The sequence below is a fragment of the Cyprinus carpio genome, chromosome B22 (genome assembly GCF_018340385.1).
Source record: "Cyprinus carpio isolate SPL01 chromosome B22, ASM1834038v1, whole genome shotgun sequence".
Lineage (NCBI taxonomy): Eukaryota > Metazoa > Chordata > Actinopteri > Cypriniformes > Cyprinidae > Cyprinus > Cyprinus carpio.
Window position 1 is genome coordinate 4068829 of NC_056618.1, and position 26023 is coordinate 4094851.

The 26023-nt window shown below is 37.8% G+C and overlaps 1 protein-coding gene and 1 long non-coding RNA gene across 2 annotated transcripts; one reads left to right on the forward strand and one right to left on the reverse strand.

Annotated features, from left to right (window-relative positions):
* Nucleotides 1–886: 886 nt before the first annotated feature.
* On the reverse strand, nt 887–26023 carry cacna1sa (calcium channel, voltage-dependent, L type, alpha 1S subunit, a). Its single transcript, XM_042749108.1, has 43 exons — nt 25461–26023; nt 24034–24132; nt 21071–21217; nt 20848–20987; nt 20616–20768; nt 19622–19827; nt 19278–19381; nt 18484–18629; nt 18314–18392; nt 18049–18209; nt 17467–17692; nt 16340–16547; nt 14156–14276; nt 13952–14066; nt 13774–13873; nt 12894–12963; nt 12673–12805; nt 11756–11885; nt 11616–11675; nt 11420–11526; nt 11177–11264; nt 10984–11091; nt 10839–10891; nt 10609–10755; nt 7998–8199; nt 7758–7916; nt 7559–7669; nt 6947–7030; nt 6790–6837; nt 6289–6315; nt 6077–6202; nt 5335–5400; nt 5172–5263; nt 4943–5102; nt 4342–4469; nt 4031–4127; nt 3843–3945; nt 3538–3639; nt 3318–3451; nt 2624–2749; nt 2313–2521; nt 1286–1367; nt 887–1203 (listed from the first exon to the last, which is right to left on the reverse strand). The coding sequence occupies exons 1-43, from the start codon at nt 25646–25648 to the stop codon at nt 994–996; spliced, it is 5355 nt and encodes a 1784-aa protein (XP_042605042.1). The 5' UTR covers nt 25649–26023; the 3' UTR covers nt 887–993.
* Nucleotides 3541–6921, forward strand: LOC122141518. The gene is made up of 5 exons (XR_006157861.1): nt 3541–3677; nt 3867–3960; nt 4038–4111; nt 6024–6261; nt 6792–6921. It is a non-coding gene; the product is annotated as an uncharacterized LOC122141518 (long non-coding RNA).

Sequence of the window (26023 nt, forward strand, 5' to 3'; positions counted from 1 at the left end):
AATAGGAATGAAGTAAATATAGTCTACACATATATTTAATATCCTTTAAAATATTATTTATTTCTGTGATGCAAAGCTGAATTTTCATCATCAGAACTCCAGTATAAAGTGTCACATGGCTCTTCAGAAATCATTCTAATATGATGATTTATTATTAGAATTATTAATGCTGGCAACAATTAATTAACAATTAATGCTACCAAATATTCTTTTGGAAACTGCGATACTTTTTTCAGGATTCTTTGAAGAATAAAGTTAAAAAGAACAGAATATATTTAAAATATAAATCTTTTCTAACAATATAAATCTTTGCCATCACTTCTTATCAATTTAACACATCCTTGCTGAATTAAAAAAAAGAAAAAATAATAAAAATTTACTCACCCCAAACTTTTGAATGGTAGTTTATATTGTAAGAAAAGATTTCTATTTCAAATAAATGTTCTTCTTTTAAACATTTTATTCATCAAAGAATCCTGAAAAAAAGTATCACAGGTTCCAAAAAATAAATAAATATATAAATATATATATTAAGCAGCACAACGGTTTCCAGCACTGATGATAAATCATCATATTATGATTTCTGAAGATCATGTGACACTGAAGACTGGAGTAATGATGCTGAAAATACAGCTGCGCATCACAGAAATAAATTACATTTGAATGTATATTAAAATAGAAAACCGTTATTTTACATCATTGCAATATTTCACAATATTATATTTTTTCCTGTATTTCTGATTAAATAAATGCAGCCTTGATGAGCAGAAGAGACTCCTGTAAAAAAAAATTAAACTTCTGAATGGCAGTGTAGATATATACACAACCCATTATCAGCCCTTTCACTTATTATGATTAATTTATTTATTTTGGATGATTTTTTTGTCTCATGAAACAGTCCTCACAGTTATGTCAGAGTCCCGATGATGACTCGTTAATGTCTTCTCTCTGGCTTGGCCTTAATTACGCTCTACCAGACGCCTCTGATGACCGTTACACCTGGCAGTGTGTATTATCTGGACGAGACACAGGCGTCTTCCTCTTCCTGAACACACACTGTCCTTTACGTTTATTAAGAGCGGCTGCTGATTTCCTCTCCAGTGCGGCCAGATCCATGTGAAGGGCCTCGGCCATCTCTGCCTTTGTCACGGACACGAAATGCCAGTCGCTGGCCAGACTCTCCAAACCTCCGGCGGTCAGAGCCTGAGGAGCAAAACCAGAAGAATACGTGAAGTTTAAGATGTTTTTCTTAATTGCTCTGACATCTGTGAAGGTTTGATCTTACCTCCTGGATGAGGAACTCAGCTGCACTCACTGGACCGTACTGTCTGGATGCACTGATGCATGATGGGAAATGGCTTTCACCTCTGTTGGAAGATGAGATCTTAGCTGGATATCATCACATCCCAGCCTACTTTTCAAAAAGTGAAAATCAAAATGCCCCCTATTTACCTTCTTAATACACATTTATCTTTGTCATAATTGCAAAGAAACAACATCTTTTATTAAGTTATAAAGTCACATTATGTTAAAATCAGCCTGAAATCAAAATGAACCCTATTTACCTTCTAAACACATATTTATCTTCATCTTCCTCATGATTACAAAGAAAAAAGTTCTTTCATTAAATGTAATAACTTGCAAAAGTGTTATTTTTATGTTGTTTTTCATTCATAATCAACCTAAAATCTAAATGAAATCCAAATAAAATAATAATTCTTAATACTTTATTATTTTGTTATTTTTAATTTAAAATCAACCTGAATACACATATATTTTAAGTCATAACTGCGAAGAAACAAATTTGTTTAATAAATGTAAACTTTTGCTAAATTGCTATTATTTTAAAATTATTTCTCATTTACTCTGTTTACCTTTAAAATACCTTTAAATCCTTTAAAATTTATCTTCGTTGTCTTTATAATTGCAAGTAAACAAATTATTTAATCAAATATGAGTTATTTTTGTTTTCTATTTTCCTCATGATTGCAAAGAAAAAAGTTTTCATTAAATATAATAACTTGCGAACGTGATATATTTTTTATGTTGTTTTTAATTTATAATCAACCTCAAATCTAAATGAAATAAAAAGGTTAAATAGGGTTATTATTACCTTCTTAATACAGATTTATTTTCGACTTCCTCATAAGTGCAAAGAAACGTTTTTTTATCAAGTGTAATAATTTGTCAAAGCATTATTTTTGTTACTGCACAAAATTGATCCTATTTACCTTCTTCATAATTGCATAAAAAGTTCTTCCATCAAGTGTAATGGTGTTATTTCTATGTTATTGTTTTTCCTTCGCTCTCACCTCTGTCTGCTGGTGTTATTATTGGTGTTGGTGTTATTGTTGGTGTTGGTGTTGGCGTGGTAATGAGCGTATGCGGCCGTGGCCTCCGTCTCCTCCGCTCTGCTGTCTGTGATCTGTAGGGGGCGCTGGCTGGTCACTTGGGTGGCCATCGGGGTTCCCCTCTCCATCGCAAACCGATCCACATGGTTTCCAAACAGGCCTCCTGCTCGTTTTGAACAGAAGAAGAGAGAGGTGAGATACAGCTGTGCAGCACGTTTTAATCGTTCTCTACCTAATTTTATCATCTCTGATCTGTTTTATTCTCAACTCACCCTGTAGATCCCCTCCTCTCCGGATTCGTCCATGGCTCGGTCCATCTCCTCGTCATTCAGGAGATCTCCAGAAATGGCCCGCTGAAGCTCAGGCGCGGCCTCCTCCTCGATGCTCCTCAGACCCGCCTGAGAGAACGAGAGATTGAGACTAAGATAAATCGCAATGAAATCGCAATCTTGTAATGCCTTTACCCCTGCTTAGAATGCTATGAAATATGTTGCGCACCTTTTTCTGTGTAATAAGCCACATCATCTCACAGAAGGATTTATTTAAAACACTCGTCTGACGTTATGATGTGAGTTTGGAGTAAAAACGTTATTAAATGTGGTATTTTCAGATGGAGCAGCATTTACTACACAGAGCCGTAGTTTACTGTGAAGCTATGCAAACAGCTTTCATTATCGTGAACGATTTCATAATCACGTGATTAATTGTGTGTATATATATATATATATTTTTTTTTTTTTTTTTTTTTTTTTTTTTTTTTTTTTTGCGTAGCTTGTCAGTGAACTACGGCTCTGTGTAGTAAATGCTGCTCCATCTGAAAGCAGCAAATGGAGATTTACTAATGATCACAGAACCGGCTTTACTGGTGAGATGCGCATGAGTATCACATTCGATTAATCATGCAGCCCTAATTAAAACTGTCTGATTGTTGCATGAAACACATGCAGAGATGAAGAGACGTGTGACCTGTATCTCCGTGGTGTTCTTGTTTTTCTTGTTGGGCCGGTATCCGTAATATTCCTCCTGGCGCTTCATGAACTTCCTGAAGTGGTCCTGGATCAGGAACGTGGCGTAAAACTTCCCCACTGTTACCTCATCGTCTGTGATTTAGTAAACATTTAATAATGCCAATTTTATTCCAGTTTATTATTCTGTATCATCCGTTTTATTGGTGACACCGCATTACCTCCGATTGGTGGGATGACCTGGTCGAGCAGTTTCATACTGGTGCGTTTCCAGATCTTCTTAATAATGGCACGCAGCTCTTCATTGGCCTGCTCAAAATTACCTGACGGATGAAAATTCAGAGAATTTGTGCTTTAATAGGTGAGTATGAACATAATTTTCATAAATGTATTTCGGATCTGCACCAGCTTACAATTTTCACTAAGAATTTGCTAGTAAATTTCACAAATAATTGCCAATCGAATTTAATTAAACATTAAATTTTTAAGTATAACGTGTATTGAAATAGTATACAATGCCTCAAACCTTCGGTTTTAATTTTCAATGCAGTTCTGACCAGAGCGAACAGCGTGGCATTGAACGTCACGGTTCCATCACTGTTCAGAGGCATGTTCATGGAAATCAATCTCTGGAAATAAACACGGTAACACAGAGAATGAATGATTATACTGGTATGTGCATATGAATGTGTTTGTGTGTTAAATGTGTCTCACCTTGCAGGCAACACGATGGGGGCAAAACTTTCCGAACCCAAGCGGTGGCTGGATTCTCCGCAGCAGCGTCACGACATCCAGGTGTTTAATGCGCCCCCTACAGAGCAACATCAGAAAAGCACAGATACATTACCAATCCCTTTAATTTTTTTAACCACTCTTATAAAGAGACACTTTTTTACTATTCATTAAATTCCTGAAGAAGTCAAAATTGAATATTGAATGTCCAAAAGTGTCCAATTATGGAAATAAAATGTTGCAAATGCCATTGCATGTTGATTTTAAAGTTAGAGTAGTGTTATTTGGCTTACGTTGCCTCAGGGTCATATTCAGCCCAGATCTTCTTGAACTCGTCTAAATGATGCGGCCCGAGTATCGACCAATCACGGGTCAGATAGTCAAAGTTGTCCATGATCACAGCAACAAACAAATTAATGATCTGCAAAAGACCACATATGGCACGTTGATCGTATTTACGAGTTGAACGCACAAGAATGCCACCACAAAGTCATAATCTCAAGCGGGATTTTCTCCAAGCCCAGAGTTTCTGAGTTGCATGTCAGCGAGATATATGGTGGATACAATGGATACAGCATCTATATTGACACTAAGTTTGTAGTTGCATGTACAAAATCCCATAATGTGCATTTATGATAGAATATATAATGATTCAATTCATAAATGTGTTATATGATATATAAAATTTAAATTGCTAAAGCAAAAACACACCCAATGTGCATTTTTCTATTGAAGTGAAGTGAAGAGAAGTGTAGTTTTGTACATGCAGAGTTCACAAATATTGTAAAATTTCAGAAGTATGAAAAAACAAAAAACACATGCATCTGGCATCAAAATGATGTCTTCAACTTCCCTGGAGAACGTGCTAGTGTTTGAGCGAGAGTGAATACTCACAAGAAAAGCACAGAGCATGTAAAAACTCATGAAGTAGAGAATAGCGAATCCAGAACCGCAGGTGTACTCCTCTCCAGGTAGGTATTCTGACTTGGGGTCACAGCGTTGACCGTACAAACAGCCCAACATGATCTCCTGCCACCCCTCCCCTGTGGCACACCTGAGGACAGATATGTGTTTTCACAAACATGCTCAGAAACTCGCACAGCAAAACGTTCACACTTACTACCTGAACAGCAGTAGAACAGCTTGAGGAAATGTCTGGAAGTTGTTGTTACGGTTGATCACGGTACCATCTAATAGTGCGATTTTGCCAAACACCTGATAGAGAACAGGTAGGTTATCATTTAGCACAACACTGAATATATCGCACTCATTGTGGGTGTGTTTACCTGCATGCCGATGACAGCGTAGATAAAGAACAGCATAACAATGAGGAGAGCCACATATGGCAAAGCCTGAAAAACACAAACATTTACCATAAGATGCATATATATATATTTTACTTTTAATATACAAACAAGTAATGTTGGGGAAAATGCAACAATTTATTTTGAATATATATATTTTTTATTTTGAACATACAAACAAGTAATGTTGGGGAAAATGCAACAAGAAATTAAACGGCTGATTCATTCAGAAACGAAGCAAGTCTTTATGAGTGGTCCACTGAATCACTGACTCGATTCGTTCAGTAATGAAATGCTGCTGTGTTGTTTGGAGACTCACAACAGTGTTAGAGGCTTCGATTGGAATGATTTTCATCAGCGAAATTGAGCCAGAACAGTCAAAATTTTGTCTAAAATGTAAATCACTTAATTTTAACTTTTTATTGAACTACTATTGTATGAAATCAGTGTCAGTGCAATTGTGCTGATATTCAGGAAAACATCTTGGTCATGTAATGCTTACCCAAATCTATATATTTATGTATCTATAATCTATATATCTATAATATAAATATTACATATTGCAAACTTTGTGGCAGACTACATGACCATAAGTACATCACAGAGATGTCTATTTGATGTCCATGAGATGTATTTTTTAGAGTGTTTGCTCATCTTCAATATGTCTATAGGACGTTTCCTATCAGATGTCAAAGAGACGTCTATTAGATGTGGAGCATCAGACCTGGAATGATTTGATGAAGGTCCACAGCAGGTTGCGAATGCCCTCAAAACGGTTGAGCAGTTTCACCAGACGCATGACACGGAAAAGCCGGAAGAGTGTGATTGACACGCTCATATTCTCAGAGTCCTGAGGAACCAATAAAAACACTTGAGAATCTGTGGATAACACCAGCATAGATCTTCTTGGTAAGAACACATCGAAGCTTTACTTACTGCTATGGCTTGCATTGGATTCACTTCCTGAAAAGAGGGAAAATGTAAGATAGTGATTAAACTTTGAATCTTGTGAATCCATTTCAGTTGCAATGTTGGATTATTTTTGCAGGCAGTGCTGGGTAGATTACTTACAAGTTGTAATCCGTTACTGATTCCAAATTACATTACAAAATTGTAGTTAGTAAAATTGTCATCAGTAGCAGATGTAATGTTGAAAAACTTCTTAAACTTGAAATTATTTTTGTAAATCAGTGCTCAAATGCTGTGTAGCACCTGACTAATGTCTGATCTCTGAGTAAAGTTTGAATACAAGTATTTTAAAATGTAATATAATCTAATTACAAGTACTTTGTTTTTGGAATCTGATGACATAATCCAGATTACAGTCAATCAGTTCCTAACCAGCTCTGCTTGCAGGACTAATACATTCTGTTGAATTGTAGAGTCATGCTGTGATGTGTAGATGTGAAATAATAACAAATGTTTGTAAATATTTACAGAACAGCCAGTGAGACAATACAGTCCACCCTGAGCAGCAAGAGCCGCCTGGAGATAAAGAAATTACCAGAGAAAATGAGTGAAAGCCCATATCAGCACTCACTGAGAATGATACAACAGTTAAAGTCAGGTAGAGTCAATACATTGTGAAACTTACATCAATTTCACTCAGTATGACGTCAACAATACTGCCCACCACAATTATGAAATCAAAGACGTTCCAAGGGTCCCCGAAGTAACCCTACCAGAGAGAAACACTTCTTAAAAGCAGTATGCTGCACTTAAGCATTTAAGAAGTAGTGAGCCTGGAGCACAAAAGCTGTTTTAAATAGCACAGGTTTATTTGTAGCAATAGACAACAATACATTGTATGGGTCAAAATTATCCATTTTTCTTTTATGCCAAAAATCATTAGGATATTAAGTAAAGATCATGTTCCATGAAGATATTTAGTAAATTTCCTACCGTAAATATATCAAAGCTTAATTTTTGATTAGTAATTAGTAATGCATTGCTAAGAACTTCATTTGAACAACTTTAAAGAAGATTTCCTCAATATTTAGATTTTTTTGCACCCTCAGATTCCAGATTTTCAAATAGTTGTATCTCAGACAAATATTGTCCTCCTAACAAACCATACATCATTGGAAAGCGCATTCGACTTTTAGATGATGTATAAATCTCAGTAATAATAAAAAAAGACCCTTATGACTGGTTTTTAGGTCACATATAAGCAGTTTTCCGGCAGCAGTCTAAATGGAGGGCTCACCTTTGCTTTGAAGGCTCCAAGTTTGAGGATCATTTCCACTGTAAACAGTACAGTGAAGATGACGTTCAGCATGTCTGAAAGATGGGTGATGTGATCTGATTGATTACAGTGCTGAAGGATAAAGAAATGAGACTCAGTGAGATTCAAACTATTATTCAAATAATATGTTTCGTCTGGGATTGTACCTCTGTGTTCTCACCTGCATCCCCAGACACATGGTGTTGAGCATGATGAGGAGAAACATCAGGTACTCGAAGTAACAAGACGTGACGATGTACCACACCTGGTACTGATGCGGGTTTTTAGGGATGTAGCATCTCAGAGGTCGGGCTTTCAGTGCATACTGGACACACTGACGCTGTGAAAGTGCATGCAAAAACACATTATAATCTGGAACCATGTGACTTCATCTTGCGATCGGTTGAGTGACGCTTGGTACCTGGTTTTTGTCCAGCTCGCAGTTTTTGTACTCCTGCTCTCCCTGTTCTTGGAAGGTGACGATAACGAAGCCCACAAAGATGTTCATCATGAAGAAGGCGATGAGGATGAGGTAAACAATGAAGAAGATGGAAATCTCAATGCGGTTGTTGTAAATTGGGCCAACATTTTCCAAATTCGAGTCGATGGCTTTATACAGCAAGCTGCACATACAGATGCAATTAGGAAAATGTGTTCAGGATTTTCATCAAAAGCTACACTATATTGCCAAAAGTATTGGGACGCCAATTTTACAGCAACAGTTTGGACAGGACCCTTTTCTATTCTAACATGGCAATGCATCTGTGTATAAGGCAAGGTTAAAAAGAAATGATGGATTGAGTCAGTGTGGAAGAACTTGACTGGTCTAGTTTGACTTTAAATGCAGACCTTGAGCCTGGTGTTAATTTAAATGCAATGACTTGTACATACACTATATGGACAAAAGTATTGGCACCCCCTTCTTTAGAACAGAAAAAGGCACTCCCATATCTGTTGCAACAGTTTTGGAAGTGTCTAAAATGACTGTATTCATATGTACAAGTCAGTGCTGTTTGGTGATGAGTTTTTGGCTCAAGATCTGCATTTAAAGTCACACCAAACCAGTCAAGTTCTTCCATACTGACTCAATCAATCATTTCTTTTTGAACTTTGCCTTATACACAGAGGCATTGTCATGTTAGAATAGAAAAGAGTCCAGTCCAAACTGTTGCTATAAAATTAGAAGCACATAATTTCCCTAGAATGTAAGTTAACACTTTAGAATAAGGTTCCATCATTCATGAATAGCTACACAAGAACACATGAGTAACGTAATATTAGCACTCTAGTAACGACTAGTATCTAACAAGAAACTCTGATTAATGAATTAGTAAGTGAAATGTGGTAGTTCACCATTAGCTAATCAGTACTTACTATTTTTTCATACCTCCCTAAGAACTACTTTATTTATTTCATACTTCATTTTAGAATTAATTATTCATTATGCATAATTCACATTAATTATGAACATATCAACTGAGCGCTATTAGTTAATAAATTGTTCATCAGAGTTTCTTGTTAGGTAATAATATTTATTACAATGTTAATAGTGCATTAGTCATTTGTCCCAGTGTAGTTATTTATTACCGACGGAACAGTATTCTACAGTGTCACTGAATACAAATATATGCTTAAACATTAAGATTTGTACTCATGGAAATTACTGAAGTAGTCATATCTAGTAGTAGTCAGAAGGGGGTGTCCCAATACTTTTGGCAATACAGTGTATGTGAAGACAAATAGAGCTACTGTGCAAATGTGACCTGTGCTGGCAAAATGAGTCACAATGAGCAAATTTTAAAAAATTTGTTATTTTTATTTTTTACATTCTCCATTAAAAGACCTTCAGAATTATGTATGAGTTGTTGGAATTGGATTAAAAAATGACTGAGCAACACACTTTTTAAAGTTGACGGAGTCAGCAAAGTCGGTTTTGAGAAAAATCGAGTTTAAGTTTTTTGAAGATTGCAAATAAAAATCACCTAGCAACTCTGCATATTTTATTCAGTTTTTTTCTTAATAATCATTACTTTATTAATAATCACAGTATAGCTATTTTTATTTTATCTTTGTTATTAAAAATTATAAAGAAGAACAAATATAACAAAAGAAACAAGTAACTTTTTTTATTTTACATCTAAACGAAAGCATTCAAATAAGAAAAACAATTAATCAAAAGATTAATTTGAAAAAAAAGAAAAAATTCGAAAAAAAAAAAAGAAAAAATTTCAGACTCGGTATGCAAGAAACTTTACTGTAATGCAGGGATCTAATATAATGTTACATATCCAAAGTTTTTTCCCCAACAGTTCCCCAAATGTTCACTTAAGACATAACAGATTATGTTTGCGTGAATACTTAAATACTGTAATTCTGTATATATTTATCAGGATTGCGCTTCTTTATGTGTGCGCTTCGGATGAGAGTCGGCTCGAAAAGCAAGTGGAATAAAGGTACTCCTCTTAGTAAACATACAAATAAAGATCATTTTTGGAAGTTTAATTACTATTTGGAGCATTGGGATCATTAGAATAAAGCAATAAGCCCCAAGAACCCTTCACGTCATGCCTAACAACGCCCCTTAGCTGTTATAATTCACTGTAAACCACGGCTTCACGTGGCTTATTGCTTTTATAAAATGGTTATTCCATAACATATAAGGTTACACAAAATAAAACAGAGCAAATACAGTGTAATGATATTAATAAAAACAGTATTCTTCCACCAAACAATGTAGTTCCTCAGAAACAGTTGTGGTTGTGGTTCCAACAAAGTAGTTGCCAAGCAACACACAGAAGTAAAGAAAGAGGTGTGTGTTTGTAGAGTATATTACAACAGCTTTGAACACAGCTCAACCAATCAGAATCAAGGACCGGAACTATCCGTTCTATAAGAGGGCCTAATTAACTAATTCTTGTGAAAACCTCAAATTAGACCAAAATCTAAATTCTTTTAATTATTATGCCTTTGCGCATTCACACTCATTTTGCCAGCACTGGTCACAAGTATGAAAGGAAGTTTGAAAAACCTACTCTGGCCAGCCTTCGAATGTTGACACGGTGAAGAGAGCCAGCATGCCGTTCAAAACGCTGTCAAAGTTTAAGTCGCTGTTCATCCATGTACGGTGACCGAGCACCATGTCGTGAAGAGCATGTTCCTGGTGTTGTATAAACATTCCCCTGAGAGCATCACCGGGAGAGAAAGTTATGTAGATTTGAAGAGTTTTGAGATCTCAGAGTAAAGAAGGAAACTTCAACCATACCGGCATTCTTCCGCCGTCATTTTGAGCGGGTCTGTGCAGAAAAAAAATTTCCCCTGCCGGATTAACAGAAAAAAAATCCACACATTAAATTAAACCAGACTACAATATCATACATGCATAGATGCTGAAGAGCGAACTATCTGACCTTAAAAAGCTGAACACCAATGCAGGCAAACATGAAATCCAAGAGCATCGTGACTAAAACGATGTTGCCGATGGTCTTGATGGCCACAAACACACACTGGACCACATGCTAAAAGACAGCAAAGACATGATGAGGAACAGGGAGACATTTGTCACATAATAATCCCAAAACTAGACGCTCTGAGACAACTCACTTTGAGACCTTTAGCTCGGTTTATGGCTCTTAAAGGTCTCAACACCCTCAAGACCCTGAGGATTTTTACCACCGAGATGGCACTTGATCTGCGGAGAGACATGAGGACTGTAAAAGAACATTTGTTTTTTTCCAAAACACCCTATTTGTGGAAAAATGCAAAAGTGTATGTAAAGCTTTTCTATTGATCTAAGTCTGCTTTATTTCTATGTCAGAAAAAGGCCAGATTGCTCTGAAATCTCACTCCATTCCCATGGACAGCAGGGAGACACCGACAACAATCAGGTCCAAGATGTTGAAAGAATTACGGCAGAAAGACCCCTTGTGTAAGAAGGCACCATACGTGGTCATCTGCAGTGGACAAAGGAGCACTGAACCATTCACAGAATCAAAACGCAACAAAACAGCTTCTTAGAACACACACCGAAGCCTCATCCCACCTTCAGCACAATCTCTGCGGTAAAAACTGAAGTGAAGACATAATCAGCGTAGGCCAGGACCTGGAGCACAGTAAGAAAGGGTACCTGCTGACGGCAACTGTAGGAACAAGTAGATATAAGCAAGTCTAGAGATTGTGTACCTGGTTCCTGAAGGACATGGGGTCGATGGGGTCCTCTGCAGCCAGTGAGATACTGCTAAGCAGGATGAAGAGGAGGATGATGTTGGTGAAGGTTGTAGCATTGATGATGCGATGGCAGAGTTTACGGAACCTGAGCAGAAAAATCAAAGGAAACCCTAATAAACAGTAGCTATGTTTCCATCACCTCTACTTTTCTTAGTGACATTTAGTGCCAGTTTATCAGGAAGTGACAATTTTGTTCTTTGACTCATTTCCACAAATGTGATCCTGGAGCGCAAAAGCAGTAGGGTCATTTTTTTGAAATTGAGATTTATGCATCGTCTGAAAGCTGAATAAATACGCTTTCAATTGATGTATGGTTTGTTAGGATATGACAATATTTGGCTGAGATACAATTATTTGAAAATCTGGAATATAAGGGTGCAAAACAATCAAAATGCTGAGAAAATCACCTTTAAATCTATCCAAATTAATTTCTTAGTAATGTATATTACTAATCAAAATTTAAGTTTTGATATATTTATGGTAGGAAATTTACAAAATATCTTCATGGAACATAATCTTTACTTAAGAGCCTAATGATTTTTGGCATAAAAATAAAATGGATAATTTTGACTTATGACTGGTTTTGTGCTCCAGGGTCACATATACATTGCTAAGTACTTAATTTGAACGATTTTCTTGATTTTTTTGCACCCTCAGATTCCAGATTTTTTTTCTGTATCTTGGCCAAACATTGTCCTACCCTAACAAACCATACATCAATGGAAAGATTATTTATTTATACCCTTATGACTGGTTTTGTGGTCCACGGTCACAAATGTTGCATTTTTGTTATATTTGGATCTTTAGATGAAACCTGGTTAGTGAAACTCCCAATATGTATGAGGGTGACGAAAATGCAGGTGAGATTTTACTTGTTCTGTGGGCCGAAGATGAAGAAGGAACTGGCCTCTGGCATGGGTACCACTGTCTCCTTGAGCTGCAGGTCTGCCATTGGACGAGGCCGAGGACTGAGGGGGATCTCTGGCTCCTCCTCCTCATCGTCACCTGGCCAACAAGTCAATCAAAACGTCAGACTGACCTAACGGTAAGCCATAAAACCTAGTAAACTAAGCTAAATTATCCCTTGTTTTACCTGGAAAATCAGCTGGAGGAAATGGATCTTTAATCTCGTTCACATTTGATTCAAATTCGTCCACTTTGAGCTGCACGTTAACATAAAGAAACTCGTGAGTCAGATTAGCCTTTAATTTGTTTTTTGTAGACAGAATTGTCCAGATCTGGCATTAGTGTGATGTCAGTCGACACGTGTTGACTTATTACAAATAAATCAGTTATTTAAACTACAAAAGCAGGTCAATCAAGAGCATTGAGTGATTCCCTCACTTCTTTTATCGTTTGATTAACATTGAGACAGACGGCCTATATTAAGACTTACTGTAATGCACAGATCTAATATAATGTTACACATCCAAAGTTTTTTCCCCAACAGTTCCCTAAATGTTCTCTTAAGACATAACTTCTTATGTTTGCGTGAATACTTACATGTATTGTCTGAATTCTTCAAGAATCGGCTAAAAACACATCTCTTACATCTTTATTTTACCCTCTAACTCTAGCACTCTCTATTCTAATTCTTTTCTTAAAAAAATTGCCCCTTTTAAACTCGCAATCTATTCATTTACTAACTGCTTGTCTTCTTTAAACAAAACTAACACTAGCTTCTCTGTTCTTTTTGTATTCTATTTGTTTTCTTTTATTTATTATACAATTAACAAAAAGCAAAAAAGGCCTCTAACACTAGCTTGCTCTATTCTTTTTATATTGTATCTGTTTTCTTTTTATTTATTATATAATTTTAACTATTATGCTTTTCACTTTTTCAACTTTAGTTAGTCTGTAAAGTTGCCGTTTGAGCAACTGCTAAATGACTAACTGAAAATGTAAATGCAAAATACATTTCTAACACCATTTCATATAATAACGACATTATGTCAGTTACAGGTGGTTTTGACCTTGGCTGTGGTGGGAATTCCATCAATCTTGGCTCTCTGCTCGGCTAGTTTCTTTGCCAGCATGGCCTTTTCTTCCTCTGCCTTATCAGGTAGGTTTTCTCTACACAAAGAAAAAACTAAGCGTCAGAAATGTCTGTAAAAAGTCACTTTTCCCTACTATTTGACCTTTGGCACTCACCTAAGAAGTCTCTTCCGCTTCTTCTCCTCTGCCTTCTCTTTCTGGGCGGAGGTCAGACTCTCTGCCTCTGCTAAGTTATCCACCGCAATTGCCAGGAAGACGTTCAAGAGGATATCTGCAGGTAACCGCTCAGGAAAATCATATTCGTTACCCATATCACAGGCCATTTCCACATCTCACACATCTGTGTTGCATGAAGGATACAGTTTCCACAGATGAACAAGATAATGAAGTAAATGCTGACCAGGATTCCAGGCATGGCAGGACCTCCGTGAGCCAAGATGCCATCATACATGACGTAGTTCCAGCCTTCACCTGTGAGGATCTAAAACAGAGACACTGGAGAGGCACTGTAAATCAAAATATCTTGCCATCATATCACATCAGCAAACATACACTCTTTCACATCCTTCTCTTCACTCTCTGAGGCAGAAGTCTCCAAACTCATCCTTTCTAATCATCCTACTACTTGTCTGCTTGTATTCCATCTCATCTCCTTCAAGCCATTTCTCCTGCAGTTGTACCTGCACTCACTCACATCATTAACATATCCCTCCACACTGGTGTTTTCCCCTCATCATTTAGACAGGCTCGTATAACCCTACTACTTAAGAAACCCACCCTTAACCCAACTCTTTTAGAGAACTACAGACCGGATTCCCTTCTACCTTTCATTGCAAAAACACTTGAACGAGTTGTGTTCAAACAAGTCTCTACCTTTCTCACACAGAACAAAAAACACTTGAACAACCAGTCTGGTTTCAGAAGTGGACATTCAACTGAGACTGCCTTGCTCTCAGTTGTTGAAGCCCTAAGACTGGACAAAGAGCGGATTCCAGATCTTCAATACTTATCTTGCTTGATCTGTCCACTGATTTTGACACGGTTAATCACCAGATCCTCCTGTCAACCCTATTGGCAAAGGGCATCGCAGGAACCGCACTCCAGTGGTTTGAGTCTTACCTATCAGATAGGTCCTTCAAGGTATCTTGGAGAGGTGAGGTGTCCAAGTCACAACATAACTACTGGGGTGCCTCAGGGCTCAGTTTTTGGACCACTTCTCTTCTCTGTCTACATGGCATCATAGTGTTCTGTCATTCGGAACATGGCTTTTCATACCATTGCTATACTGATGACACTCAAACTCTACCTCTCATTCCATCCTGATCAGACGGTAGCTGCTCGCATCTCAGCTTGTCTAACAGACATTTCTTGCTGGATGAAGGACCATCACCATCAACTCAACCATGCCAAGACAAAACTGCTTGTGGTTCCAGCAAACCCATCGTTTCATCACAATTTCACCATCAAGCTAGGCACATCAACCATAACTCCTTAAAAAACAGCCAGAAACCTTGGCGTTATGATTGATGATCAGCTAACTTTCTCAGACCACATTGCTAAAACTGTCCGTTCCTGCAGATTTGCTTTAGTATTCAACATCAAGAAGATCAGGCCCTTTCTTTCGAAACATGCTGCACAACTCCTTGTTCAAGTTCTTGTTCTGTACAGGCTGGACTATTGCAATGCTCTCTTGGCAGGTGTTCCAGCCAGTTCTATCAAACCTTTACAATTAATCCAGAACGCGGCAGCAAGATCAATTTTTAATGAGCCAGAAAGAATGCAAGTCACACCTCTGTTTATCAATTTGCACTGGCTACCAATAGCTGCTCGCATAAAATTCAAGGCATTGATTTTTTTCATACAAAACCACCACTAACTCTGCACCCCTTTACCTAAATTCATTACTTCAGAGTTATGTGCATCTAGAAGCTTGTGTTCTGCAAGTGAAGATTGCTTTATTGTTAATTCCAAAGAGCCACAAAATCACTTTCACAGACTTTTAAATTAAATGTTTCCTCCTGGTGGAATTACCTGCCCAACTCAATCCCAGCAGCTGAGTCCTTAGCAATATTCAAGAATCAGCTTAAAACACATCTTCATTTTATTTGACCCTCTAATGCTAGCACTCTCTATTCTTGTTCTAAGCTTTATAAAATAACAAAATAAAAAATTGTCCTTTTAGACTTACGCTGGACATTTACTGCTTGCAACATGCTTCTCTAATCTTTTTGTATTCTATCTTTGTTTGTTTTTATTTATTATACAATAAACAAAAGCAAAAAAAAAAAAAAAAAAAAAAAAACGCATGGATTAGAGGATAACACTTCTGTTTACTTTTTTATTATATGATTTTAAAAACCCTTGCTACATGTACTGTTAAGCTAACTGAGAAACATTTACAAATAATTAACTTGTTATAGCACTTGTATATCATTGCTCTTTTGTTGATTTTGATTGCTTCCATTGTCCTCATTTGTAAGTTGCTTTGGATAAAAGCATCTGCTGAATTATTAAATGTAAATGTAATATGAATGAAAAACTCACCTGGAAAACCGTGATCAGAGCCTGAGGAAAATTGTCAAAGTTGCTTCGTCTCACATTCTCATCTGGAAAATTAAACTTCCCTCCAAAAACCTGCATACCAAGCAGGGCGAAGATGACGATGAAGAGGAAGAGGAGCAGCAGGAGCGAGGCGATGGATCGCACAGAGTTCAAGAGCGACGCCACAAGATTGTTCAGTGATGTCCAGTACCTGAAAATCATGCACAATTCCAGTAAATTCTGATGCAGTCATGCATGCTTAGTTCTTCACGGTGGTGTCAAGAACAGTGTTGGGGGTAACACATTACAATTAACACAAGTTACGTAATCAGATTTCTTTTTTTTTAAGTAACTAGTAAAGTAACACATTACTTTTTAATTTTAGAAGGAAATATATGAGTTACTTTTTCAAATTAGTAACACCAGTTACATTGTTTCCATGTATTGACTGACAGCTCTCTTGTTGCCATGTTGAGAAATCAGGAGTAAGTGCAGTGCATTGTGTGTGAACATGATCTTACTGTAGTTCTAGACTAAAAATGAACATGTATTTACTCATCTCACCTGCACAAAAACATATTCAGTGTTCTTCAAAATGAATAAAAAGTCAAATGCTAACTCAGAATATTATACAAACCTGCAATAATTAAAAATGTTAAATGACAAATATAATTTATGTATTTAATCCCATTTCATTAACCAGTGTCTTTACCATTGACCTTCGATGATCTGATTCAACCATACTAAGCAAAAAAACACATTTATGTATTATCTTTCTGTTACTGTTTAAAAGTAGTGAACTTTCTTCTCTTTTGCTTCATATTCTTCATGTGATTTGTTTGAGCTGCGCCCTCTACTGTACAGACATGAATCTACATTTCCTTCAGCTTGAGGTGTATTCACTTCACTTTTGTTGTGAGAGGGCTTTTACAATTGTAAAAGAGGAACTTTTTATATTAAAAACAAAAAAGCAAGCCCTTTTCAGATTTAAAAAGTAACTCAAAAGTAATGTAACGCATTAATTTCCATTAAAAAAAAAACTAACGTAATTAGTTACTTTTTGGAAGTAATATAATATTGTAATTACTTTTAAAAGTAACTTTCTCCAACATTGGTCAAGGATCACGTACCGGGTTACTTTAAAGAGGCGCAGCAGCCGAATGCAACGCAGTATGGAGATCCCCATGACGGACATAACATCCATGCGTACGAGAATGATCTCAAGGATTCCCACAGACACCACAAAGCAGTCAAAACGGTTAAAGAGGGACATGAAGTATGACGGCAGGCCCATCGCGTACATCTTCATAAACATCTCCACCGCAAACAGAGACAACAGCACCTTATTGGTATTGTCTGCAAATAAGATAAAAACAATACAAGTAACTAGCTTAAATCAACTTTTGGATAGTTTTTTATGTTGTTACATTGGTAGTTTATTGTCAATTGGCAGAATGTTAAAGACTTTTTTCATTCAATGAATAGAAATTGTGAATATAACAATGTTTATTCTTTGTATTCCACAGAAGAGCAGAAGTCATAGAGGTTTGAAACATCTTGAGGGTGAGTAAATGATGAAACAAGTTGCATTTCTGACTGAATTATTAGATAAAAGTAATGCAGAAAGTACACTGCAGTAGTTTGCAAATATTAAAATATAGTCTTGTTTGGGATATAAATGAGGAATGATGTAAGTGGGCGCAGGACTGAACCTTGGAAGTTGGTGAGAGACTCGGGCTGACCGTGGTGCTCTGTTGCAATTGCCAGAGTGTTGAAGAACACCAACAAAATCACTAGCCAATGGAACAACCTGGACTTAACCCATGCACGACATTTCCTCCTAAAAAAACGGTTCCAGCGACGAGCATGTCGACTGTAAGATGCACACACAGAGAAATTCAAAGAATTTGTATGTGAAAAAAAAAAACATTTTGGATATGAAGTCAATCATTCCTAGCAACTGATCGCTCAACTCACACATAATACATGAGTTTGTTGAGTGCATCAAGCTCATAGAGGGTTTCTGTGTCGGATCCATCCTGTAGTGGAAGCAGACCTGTGGAGACCAATCCCAGACATGATTGTACCAGACTTGATTTACAATGGCTGTAGCCTGTTAAAGTGTATTTATGAGTGTGGTTGAGCACCTTGCCCCTCCTGGTCATTGTCCATGACCTCTGCCTGTGTGATCCACTCCATGTATCCCTTCAGATCCTCATCAAACTGCTGACGCTCCCTCAGTTTCTGATACTCTCCGCTTCGAGAACTCTTCTCTCTCTCCTTAGTGAACTCACTGACAACATTGAGAAGGACAAGTATCGGATAATTTACAGTTAAATTGCTCAGTAAATAGGGATAGTTCACCCAAAAATGAAAATTCTGTCATTGATTACTTAACCGTCATGTCGTTCCAAACCCTTAAAGGCCTTCATCTTGGGAAGACAAACTAAGATATTTTCTTCAGAGCTTTCTGAAGATGCATAGATAGCAACACAACTGACACGTTCAAAGCCCAGAAAGGTAGTAAGGTCATTGTTAAAATACTCCAAGTGACATCAGTGGTTCACAACGACTGATACAGAAGAGAAGAAATTGTTAAATAAAGTCGTTATTTTATTTATTTCTTCATTAAATCTTCATTAAATAGCGGTTTAACCACTGATGTCACATGGACTATTTTAATGATGTCCTTACTACCTTTCTGGGCCTTGAACGTGTCAGTTGCATTGCTTACGGTTTGGAACAACATGAGGATGAGTAATTAATGACAGAATTTTCATTTTTGGGCGAACTATCCATTTAAAGAAGGCAACTGAAGTTAATCTTAGTACTCTACCAGTCAAAAGTTGGGACACACCTACTAATCTTTTCCATTATTCTAAAATGTGGACAATATCAGTAGAACGATACTAATTAGAAGACCACAAATGTTTTGACTTACCCACACAGAACCCCCAGAACCAGATTCAAGATGAAGAACGAGCCCAAGAGGATCAGAGTCACAAAATACAGCCAGGGCCACTCCATTCCAATTGCGTCATTTACCTATAATAGGTCAAGAGTTAGCCTTTGCATCCCTATCATAGTCCTCTATCTCAGTGGTTCCCAACATATTTGATGTCTCCTTTATCTGACACACCCATTTCAAGTCTTGGAGTCTGACAAGCTGATGAGTTGAATAAAGTGTGTTCGGTTGGGGAGAAATGCAAAATGTCCAGAGTTGGGGGAACTGCAGGGTTGGGAACCACTGCTCTTTGTGTAACCGTTAAGGTAAGTATCACTGACCCAGTACAGAACATCCGTCCAGCCCTGAGTGGTGATGCACTGGTATACCGTGAGCATGGAAAATCCCAGATTGTCAAAGTGGGTAATGCCATTATTTGGCCCGGGCCAACCACCCCGACATTCGGTTCCATTTAGAGTGCAGCGCCTTCCATTACCGGCCTGAGCGCATGGAGCCGCCTGTGCATCATCCCCTGTGGCGATGATATCTGTGACATGACAGAGCATAGATCATGAACCTACATTTTTATTTACTGAAGATGGCAAAATATCAACATCAGTTGACGTCAGTTTTGGACATCAAATTAATGTTGACATTAGGGGTCAGATTTACTAAACAGGGAAAATTAGCACGAGAGTGCAATTCCAAAACATGAAAATTTCTGCATGTGATATACTGAAAACATGCAAATTAAAGAAAAACAGTTGCAACATCTCATTTACATATCGATCAACGCAATATACCAAACTCAGTGGAAATTAGCATATTCACAAATAATCCGAGTCGATGCTCATTAGGTGTGGGTGATCTACTTGCAACACAGGCACAAAAAAGTTTAAGATATGCTTTTTTTTAAGCGTTAAATAATGGCGCAAATACCAGTAATTTGACGAGTGCAAACGTTAGTAAATCACGTTGTGTGATTCATTTTAATACTCTCCTCCCATAAATTTTACGTCTGAAAGGGAAACTCCTACAAATGAATATTCAATAAGTTCATACCTGTCCATACCTTTTCAGTGCTAATTCTTTACTGTACGTCTTTAGTAAATCCTGACAATACTATTTTAACATCAAAAGACGTTTTGTGCTGGCATAAGCTGTTAGTAAATCAGGCCCTAGAACTTGAATTGACACTAAATTTTGGTCACCTGACATCACAACCAAAATTGTACCAAATATTAACATATGATGTTTTGTGCCTGCTGGGTAGATTTTGGTTTTGTGTAAATTCACCTCAGCTAAGAGTTTCTCAAATCTTGCCTCATTTCTCACCTGTGCCAACATGGTAACATGTTTTATGCATTTTGCATTTGAAAAGCTCCAGGCCTATGATGGCGTAGATGGTGACCATGAAGAAGACCAGCAGAGAGATGTGGAACAGAGGCAGCATGGATTTGAGAATGGAGCTCATCACCACCTGCAGGCCTGGAGGAGATATTGCACTTGAACCAGCCAACTCAAGAAATGAGACAGGTGAGCAGAGGAAGGTGATTATGGCACTTACTGGGGACCCCAGAGACGAGCCTCAGGGGCCGCAGGACTCTAAACGCTCGGAGGGCTTTCATGTCAAACCCGCCTTTCTGTTCCACCGGCGCCTCCACGCCGCTGATGTTATTGATGAAGTCCACCACGACAGTGAACAACCTGAGAGGCATCACACAGTTAGTGTTTGTAATTGTGTAGGATTTTTCTGTCCATAATCAGGGAGTGGTGTGTGTGTGTCTTACCCCATTGTCACAATGACAAAATCTAATATATTCCAGCAGTTCCGCAAATAAGCATCGGCATGAAAGAGAAGCCCGTATGCTACGATCTTCAGGAAACATTCCATAGTGAATATGATGAGAAAAATGTACTCGAGACTCTCCTGTGAAAGTACACACACACAAAACATTGAGATGAATGGAGCTGTCAGCACACTTCAGTACAACCAACCGTCACAAGGTGTTTGGTGTCAATTGTGGCTTTTCTACTTCAGAACATTTTTGTTTTGACTCTGAATATCTGTCTCAACATGTCTTTTTACATTCTGGCAACTGACACACGTCAAATTTGGTGGAAACATGATGAAGAGATGCTAGAGCCTGACACTTTCCTCTGGTTTCAGCTGAGGCATTTTGAAAACGACCCTGGCACAGACACTGTTAATTTTACAGCCAACATGGCATTTAGCTTGAAGTGAACACTGTTTGTTTCTATTGACATACAGTATACTGGCTGTATACTGTAAATAGATAGATAGATAGATAGATAGATAGATAGAAAAAAGACAAGATGCATTACTTTATTACCATTGAAATGCTTTGAAGTTGACCTGATTACAAAATGAACAATCTGACATATCAAATTACTGTACAAATCACAACATCCTTAGATAACACTGTAGTGATGAGAGAGTGCTGCAGACGTGTGAGAGCATATAGTTTGAGTTTGTGGCTAATTTTAAAGCGTCCACACATGCAGGCGTCCCAGCGGCATGCAGCTGAAGCACCTGCTTCTTTCAGTCACCTTGGTCAAGGTCACGCATGCTTACAAGGGTTTAGTGGGATGACTATCAGGCATTAGGTGTCAGTTATTCTGCCAAAAGACTAACTTAACACAGATTTATTTGGGATATAGTTCAATGTCAGTGTTTTATAAGAACTTTTTATATATACATGTGGAAACATTTAAATAAACCGTATTTTATGTAAACTATCTACAGCAGATGAAGACTGTATAATAAGAGTGTGTTTGGGGGCGGAGTCTGTAGGTGTATGTGGATTCTACAGCTTTTGGGGAAGGGTTTATATGTTGAGGAGTGTATGAGGGTGTGGTCTATAGGTTTAGGGTGTGTCTTTAGGAGGAGTATTCAGGTATAGAGGAAGGGTTTGTATATTGAGGGAGTGTGTGAGGGTGTGTTTTTAGGAGGAGTCTACAGGTATTGGGGAAGGGTTTATATGTTAAGAGTGTGTGTGAGGGTGTGGTCTATAGGTTGGAGTGTGTCTTTAGGAGGAGTCTACAGGTATTGGGGAAGGTCTTATATGTTGACGGAGTGTATGAGGGTGTGGTCTATAGTTTGGGGGGGTGTCTTTAGGAGGATTCTACAGGTGTTGGGGAAGGGTTTATATGTTAAGAGAGTGTATGAGGGTGTGGTCTATAGGTTTAGGGTGTGTCTTTAGGAGGAGTCTACAGGTATTGGGGAAGGGTTTATATGTTAAGAGAGTGTGTGAGGGTGTGATCTATAGGTGTAGGGTGTGTTTTCATGAGGAGTCTACAGGTATTGGGGAAGGGTTTATATGTTAAGAGTGTATGAGGGTGTGATCTATAGGTTTAGGGTGTGTCTTAAGCAGGAGTCTACAGGTATTGGGGAAGGGCTTATATGTTGAGGGAGTGTGTGAGGGTGTGGTCTATAGGTTTTGGGGTGAGGGTGTCTTTAGGAGGAATCTACAGGTATTGGGGAAGTGTATGAGGGTGTGGTCTATAGGTTTAGGGTGCGTCTTAAGCAGGAGTCTACAGGTATTGGGGAAGGGTTTATATGTTGAGGGAGTGTATGAGGGTGTGGTCTATAGTTTGGGGTGAGGGTGTCTTTAGGAGGAATCTACAGGTATTGGGGAAGTGTATGAGGGAGTGTATGAGGGTGTGGTCTATAGGTTTAGGGTGTGTCTTTAGGAGGAGTCTACGGGTATTGGGGAAGGGTTTATATGTTGAGGGAGTGTATGAGGGTGTGGTCTATAGTTTGGGGTGAGGGTGTCTTTAGGAGGAGTCTACAGGTATCGGGGAAGGGGGGTTTATATGTTGAGGGAGTGTATGAGGGTGTGGTCTATAGGTTTAGGGTGTGTCTTAAGCAGGAGTCTACAGGTATTGGGGGAAGGGTTTATATGTTGAGGGAGTGTATGAGGGTGTGGTCTATAGTTTTTGGGTGGGGTGTCTTTAGGAGGAATCTACAGGTATTGGGGAAGGGTGTATGAGGGTGTGTGTGAGGGTGTGGTCTATAGGTTTAGGGTGTGTCTTTAGGAGGATTCTACAGGTGTTGGGGAAGGGTTTATATGTTAAGAGAGTGTATGAGGGTGTGGTCTATAGTTTGGGGTGAGGGTGTCTTTAGCAGGAGTCTACAGGTATTGGAGAAGGGCTTATATGTTGAGGGAGTGTGTGTGAGATGAGGGTGTGATCTTTGGGTTTGGGGTGTCTTTAGCAGGAGTCTACAGGAATTGGGGAAGGGTTTATATGTTGAGGGGAGTGTGTGAGGTGTGTGGTCTATAGTTTGGGGGGGGTGTCTTAAGCAGGAGTCTACAGGTATTGGGGAAGGGCTTATATGTTGAGGGAGTGTGTGAGGGTGTGATCTATAGGTTTAGGGTGTGTCTTAAGCAGGAGTCTACAGGTATTGGGGAAGGGTTTATATGTTGAGGGAGTGTGTGAGGGTGTGATCTATAGTTTGGGGGGGTGTCTTTAGGAGAAGTCTACAGGTATTGGGGAAGGTCTTATATGTTGAGGGAGTGTATGAGGGTGTGGTCTATAGTTTGGGGGTGTCTTTAGGAGGAGTCTACAGGTATTGGGGGAGTGTATGAGGGTGTGGTCTATAGGTTGGAGTGTGTCTTAAGCAGAGTCTACAGGTATTGGGGAAGGGTTTAAATGTTGAGGGAGCGTATGAGGGTGTGGTCTATAGGTTGGTCTATATTGTGTTTGTTTTTTTGAGGTGGTGTCTGTTGTGTTGTTGGTGTTATTCGTATCTTCCTCAGGCATGGGCATGAAAACGGCCAGAGCTACACAGTTTGCAAAGATGGTGAGGAGGATGATGATCTCAAACGGTCTGAGAGAAATGTTCAGGAAAATAAAAACATTCACCAACATCAAATTATTGCTCGTTTCTGTGTTAAAGTTATAGACATAATACTGCAGTATTGAACAATGTCTCTGTGTGTTGATGACCGCAGTCTCAGTGTGTTGTTATGTGTGTGCGCTAGCATTCTCTGAGCTTAGCATGTCTGTATTTAGTGAGCTGGAGGACAGAGCAGCTGTTCTCTCAGAATGTCAGAGTGCCGTGCTGAAACACTGACATTTACACACCTCTACATGCACGCTCGAGAGTGAATGAGCTCATTAACTAGCTATTATCTCATAGTTCATTTTTCAAACACTTTGATAACTGCATATTTGGCACCTTTTATAATGAATGATTTTAAATGGTAAACTTATTTTAAATGGTAAATGGCAAATGAAGATTTTTTTATAGTCTTTTTTTTTGGAGATTTACTTGAGATGAATTTGATACTTAACTGAAGCATGACTAAGAATTTTGTTTTTGTAATTTCTTAAATTATTTTTATTATTTTTTATTTATTTTATATTAGAACATTTTATTTATAATTAATTTTTATTGATTTTTACAGCTGTTTAATATTTTAGTCAAAACCATGTTGCACTACCTTAACCTTTTAATAGTTTGAGTATGATTTTACATAAATGAATACTTTTATTCATCAAAACACATTCAATTGATCAAAATTGACAGTAGAGACATTTATATATATACACACACACAATTATATATATATATATATAATATATATATATATATATATATATATATATATATATATATATATATATATTAGTGCTGTCAAATGATTAATCATGATTAATGACATCCAAAATGAAAGTTTTTGTTTACATAATATATGTGTATATTTATTATGTATTTATAATACACACACAAACAGTATATATATTTGAAAATATTTCCATGTTTATATTTATGTTAATATAATAGTATAATAATAATATTATATATAAATATTTTAAATGTATAAACGTAACATATTTTCCTTAAACATGTACATGAATGTGTGTGTATTTATGTATACATAATAAATATACAAAATACACACATAAACATGTACATTTGCGATTATATTAGTGCTGTCATATTCTTTGTATATATATATATATATATATATATATATATATATATATATATATATATATATATAGTATTGCAGAATGACTTTTACATATTTTAATAATGTGCATTAAATTACACCTGATTGGCTGACCGGTTTAGTGATTATTTTAACACAGAAAATGCTAAATGAACACATTATTGTAATTAAAATCATTTTCTGTTTCATTAAAGGATACTTCCACTCTACAATGTTTATGCAGGCCTTGCGGAAGGGGTTCTTCAGCGTGAGGAAGAGGAGGGATCGCGCCGGCCGCGGGTTTCCACCTGTGGCCTGGAGCTTCTTGAGTTTCTCTCTCTGCTTCCTCTTGAGCGTCTCCTCATCCATGATGAAGGTGCTCATGGGTGCTTCACCACCGCCCTCCATGATCCGATCAGAACCAGAGCAGGAGGCGCAGGAATCCCGGAGATCAGGTACTTGGCTCAGAAGTTCACGATATTCCTGTGGCTGAAAAATGAACGTGTCCCCACCATCCACTTTTCCATCTGTCTCTCTGTCTTTCTGTCCCTCAATCTATCTATCTCACTGTCTCGCTCTGCTCTTGTTTGGTTAGTACTGCAGCTGTCTGACTTAAAAAATAAATATAGACAATGCGTGTCACTCAGTTTAAGTGTGTGTGTTCGGGGACAACAGAGCATGGCATAGTCATGGTCACAGAGACATAGATAAAAAGGCAGGACATTCATGCAGTCATAACTTTGGAATGTTCTCATTGGCTTGTTCTGTTTGGGGTTTGTGACA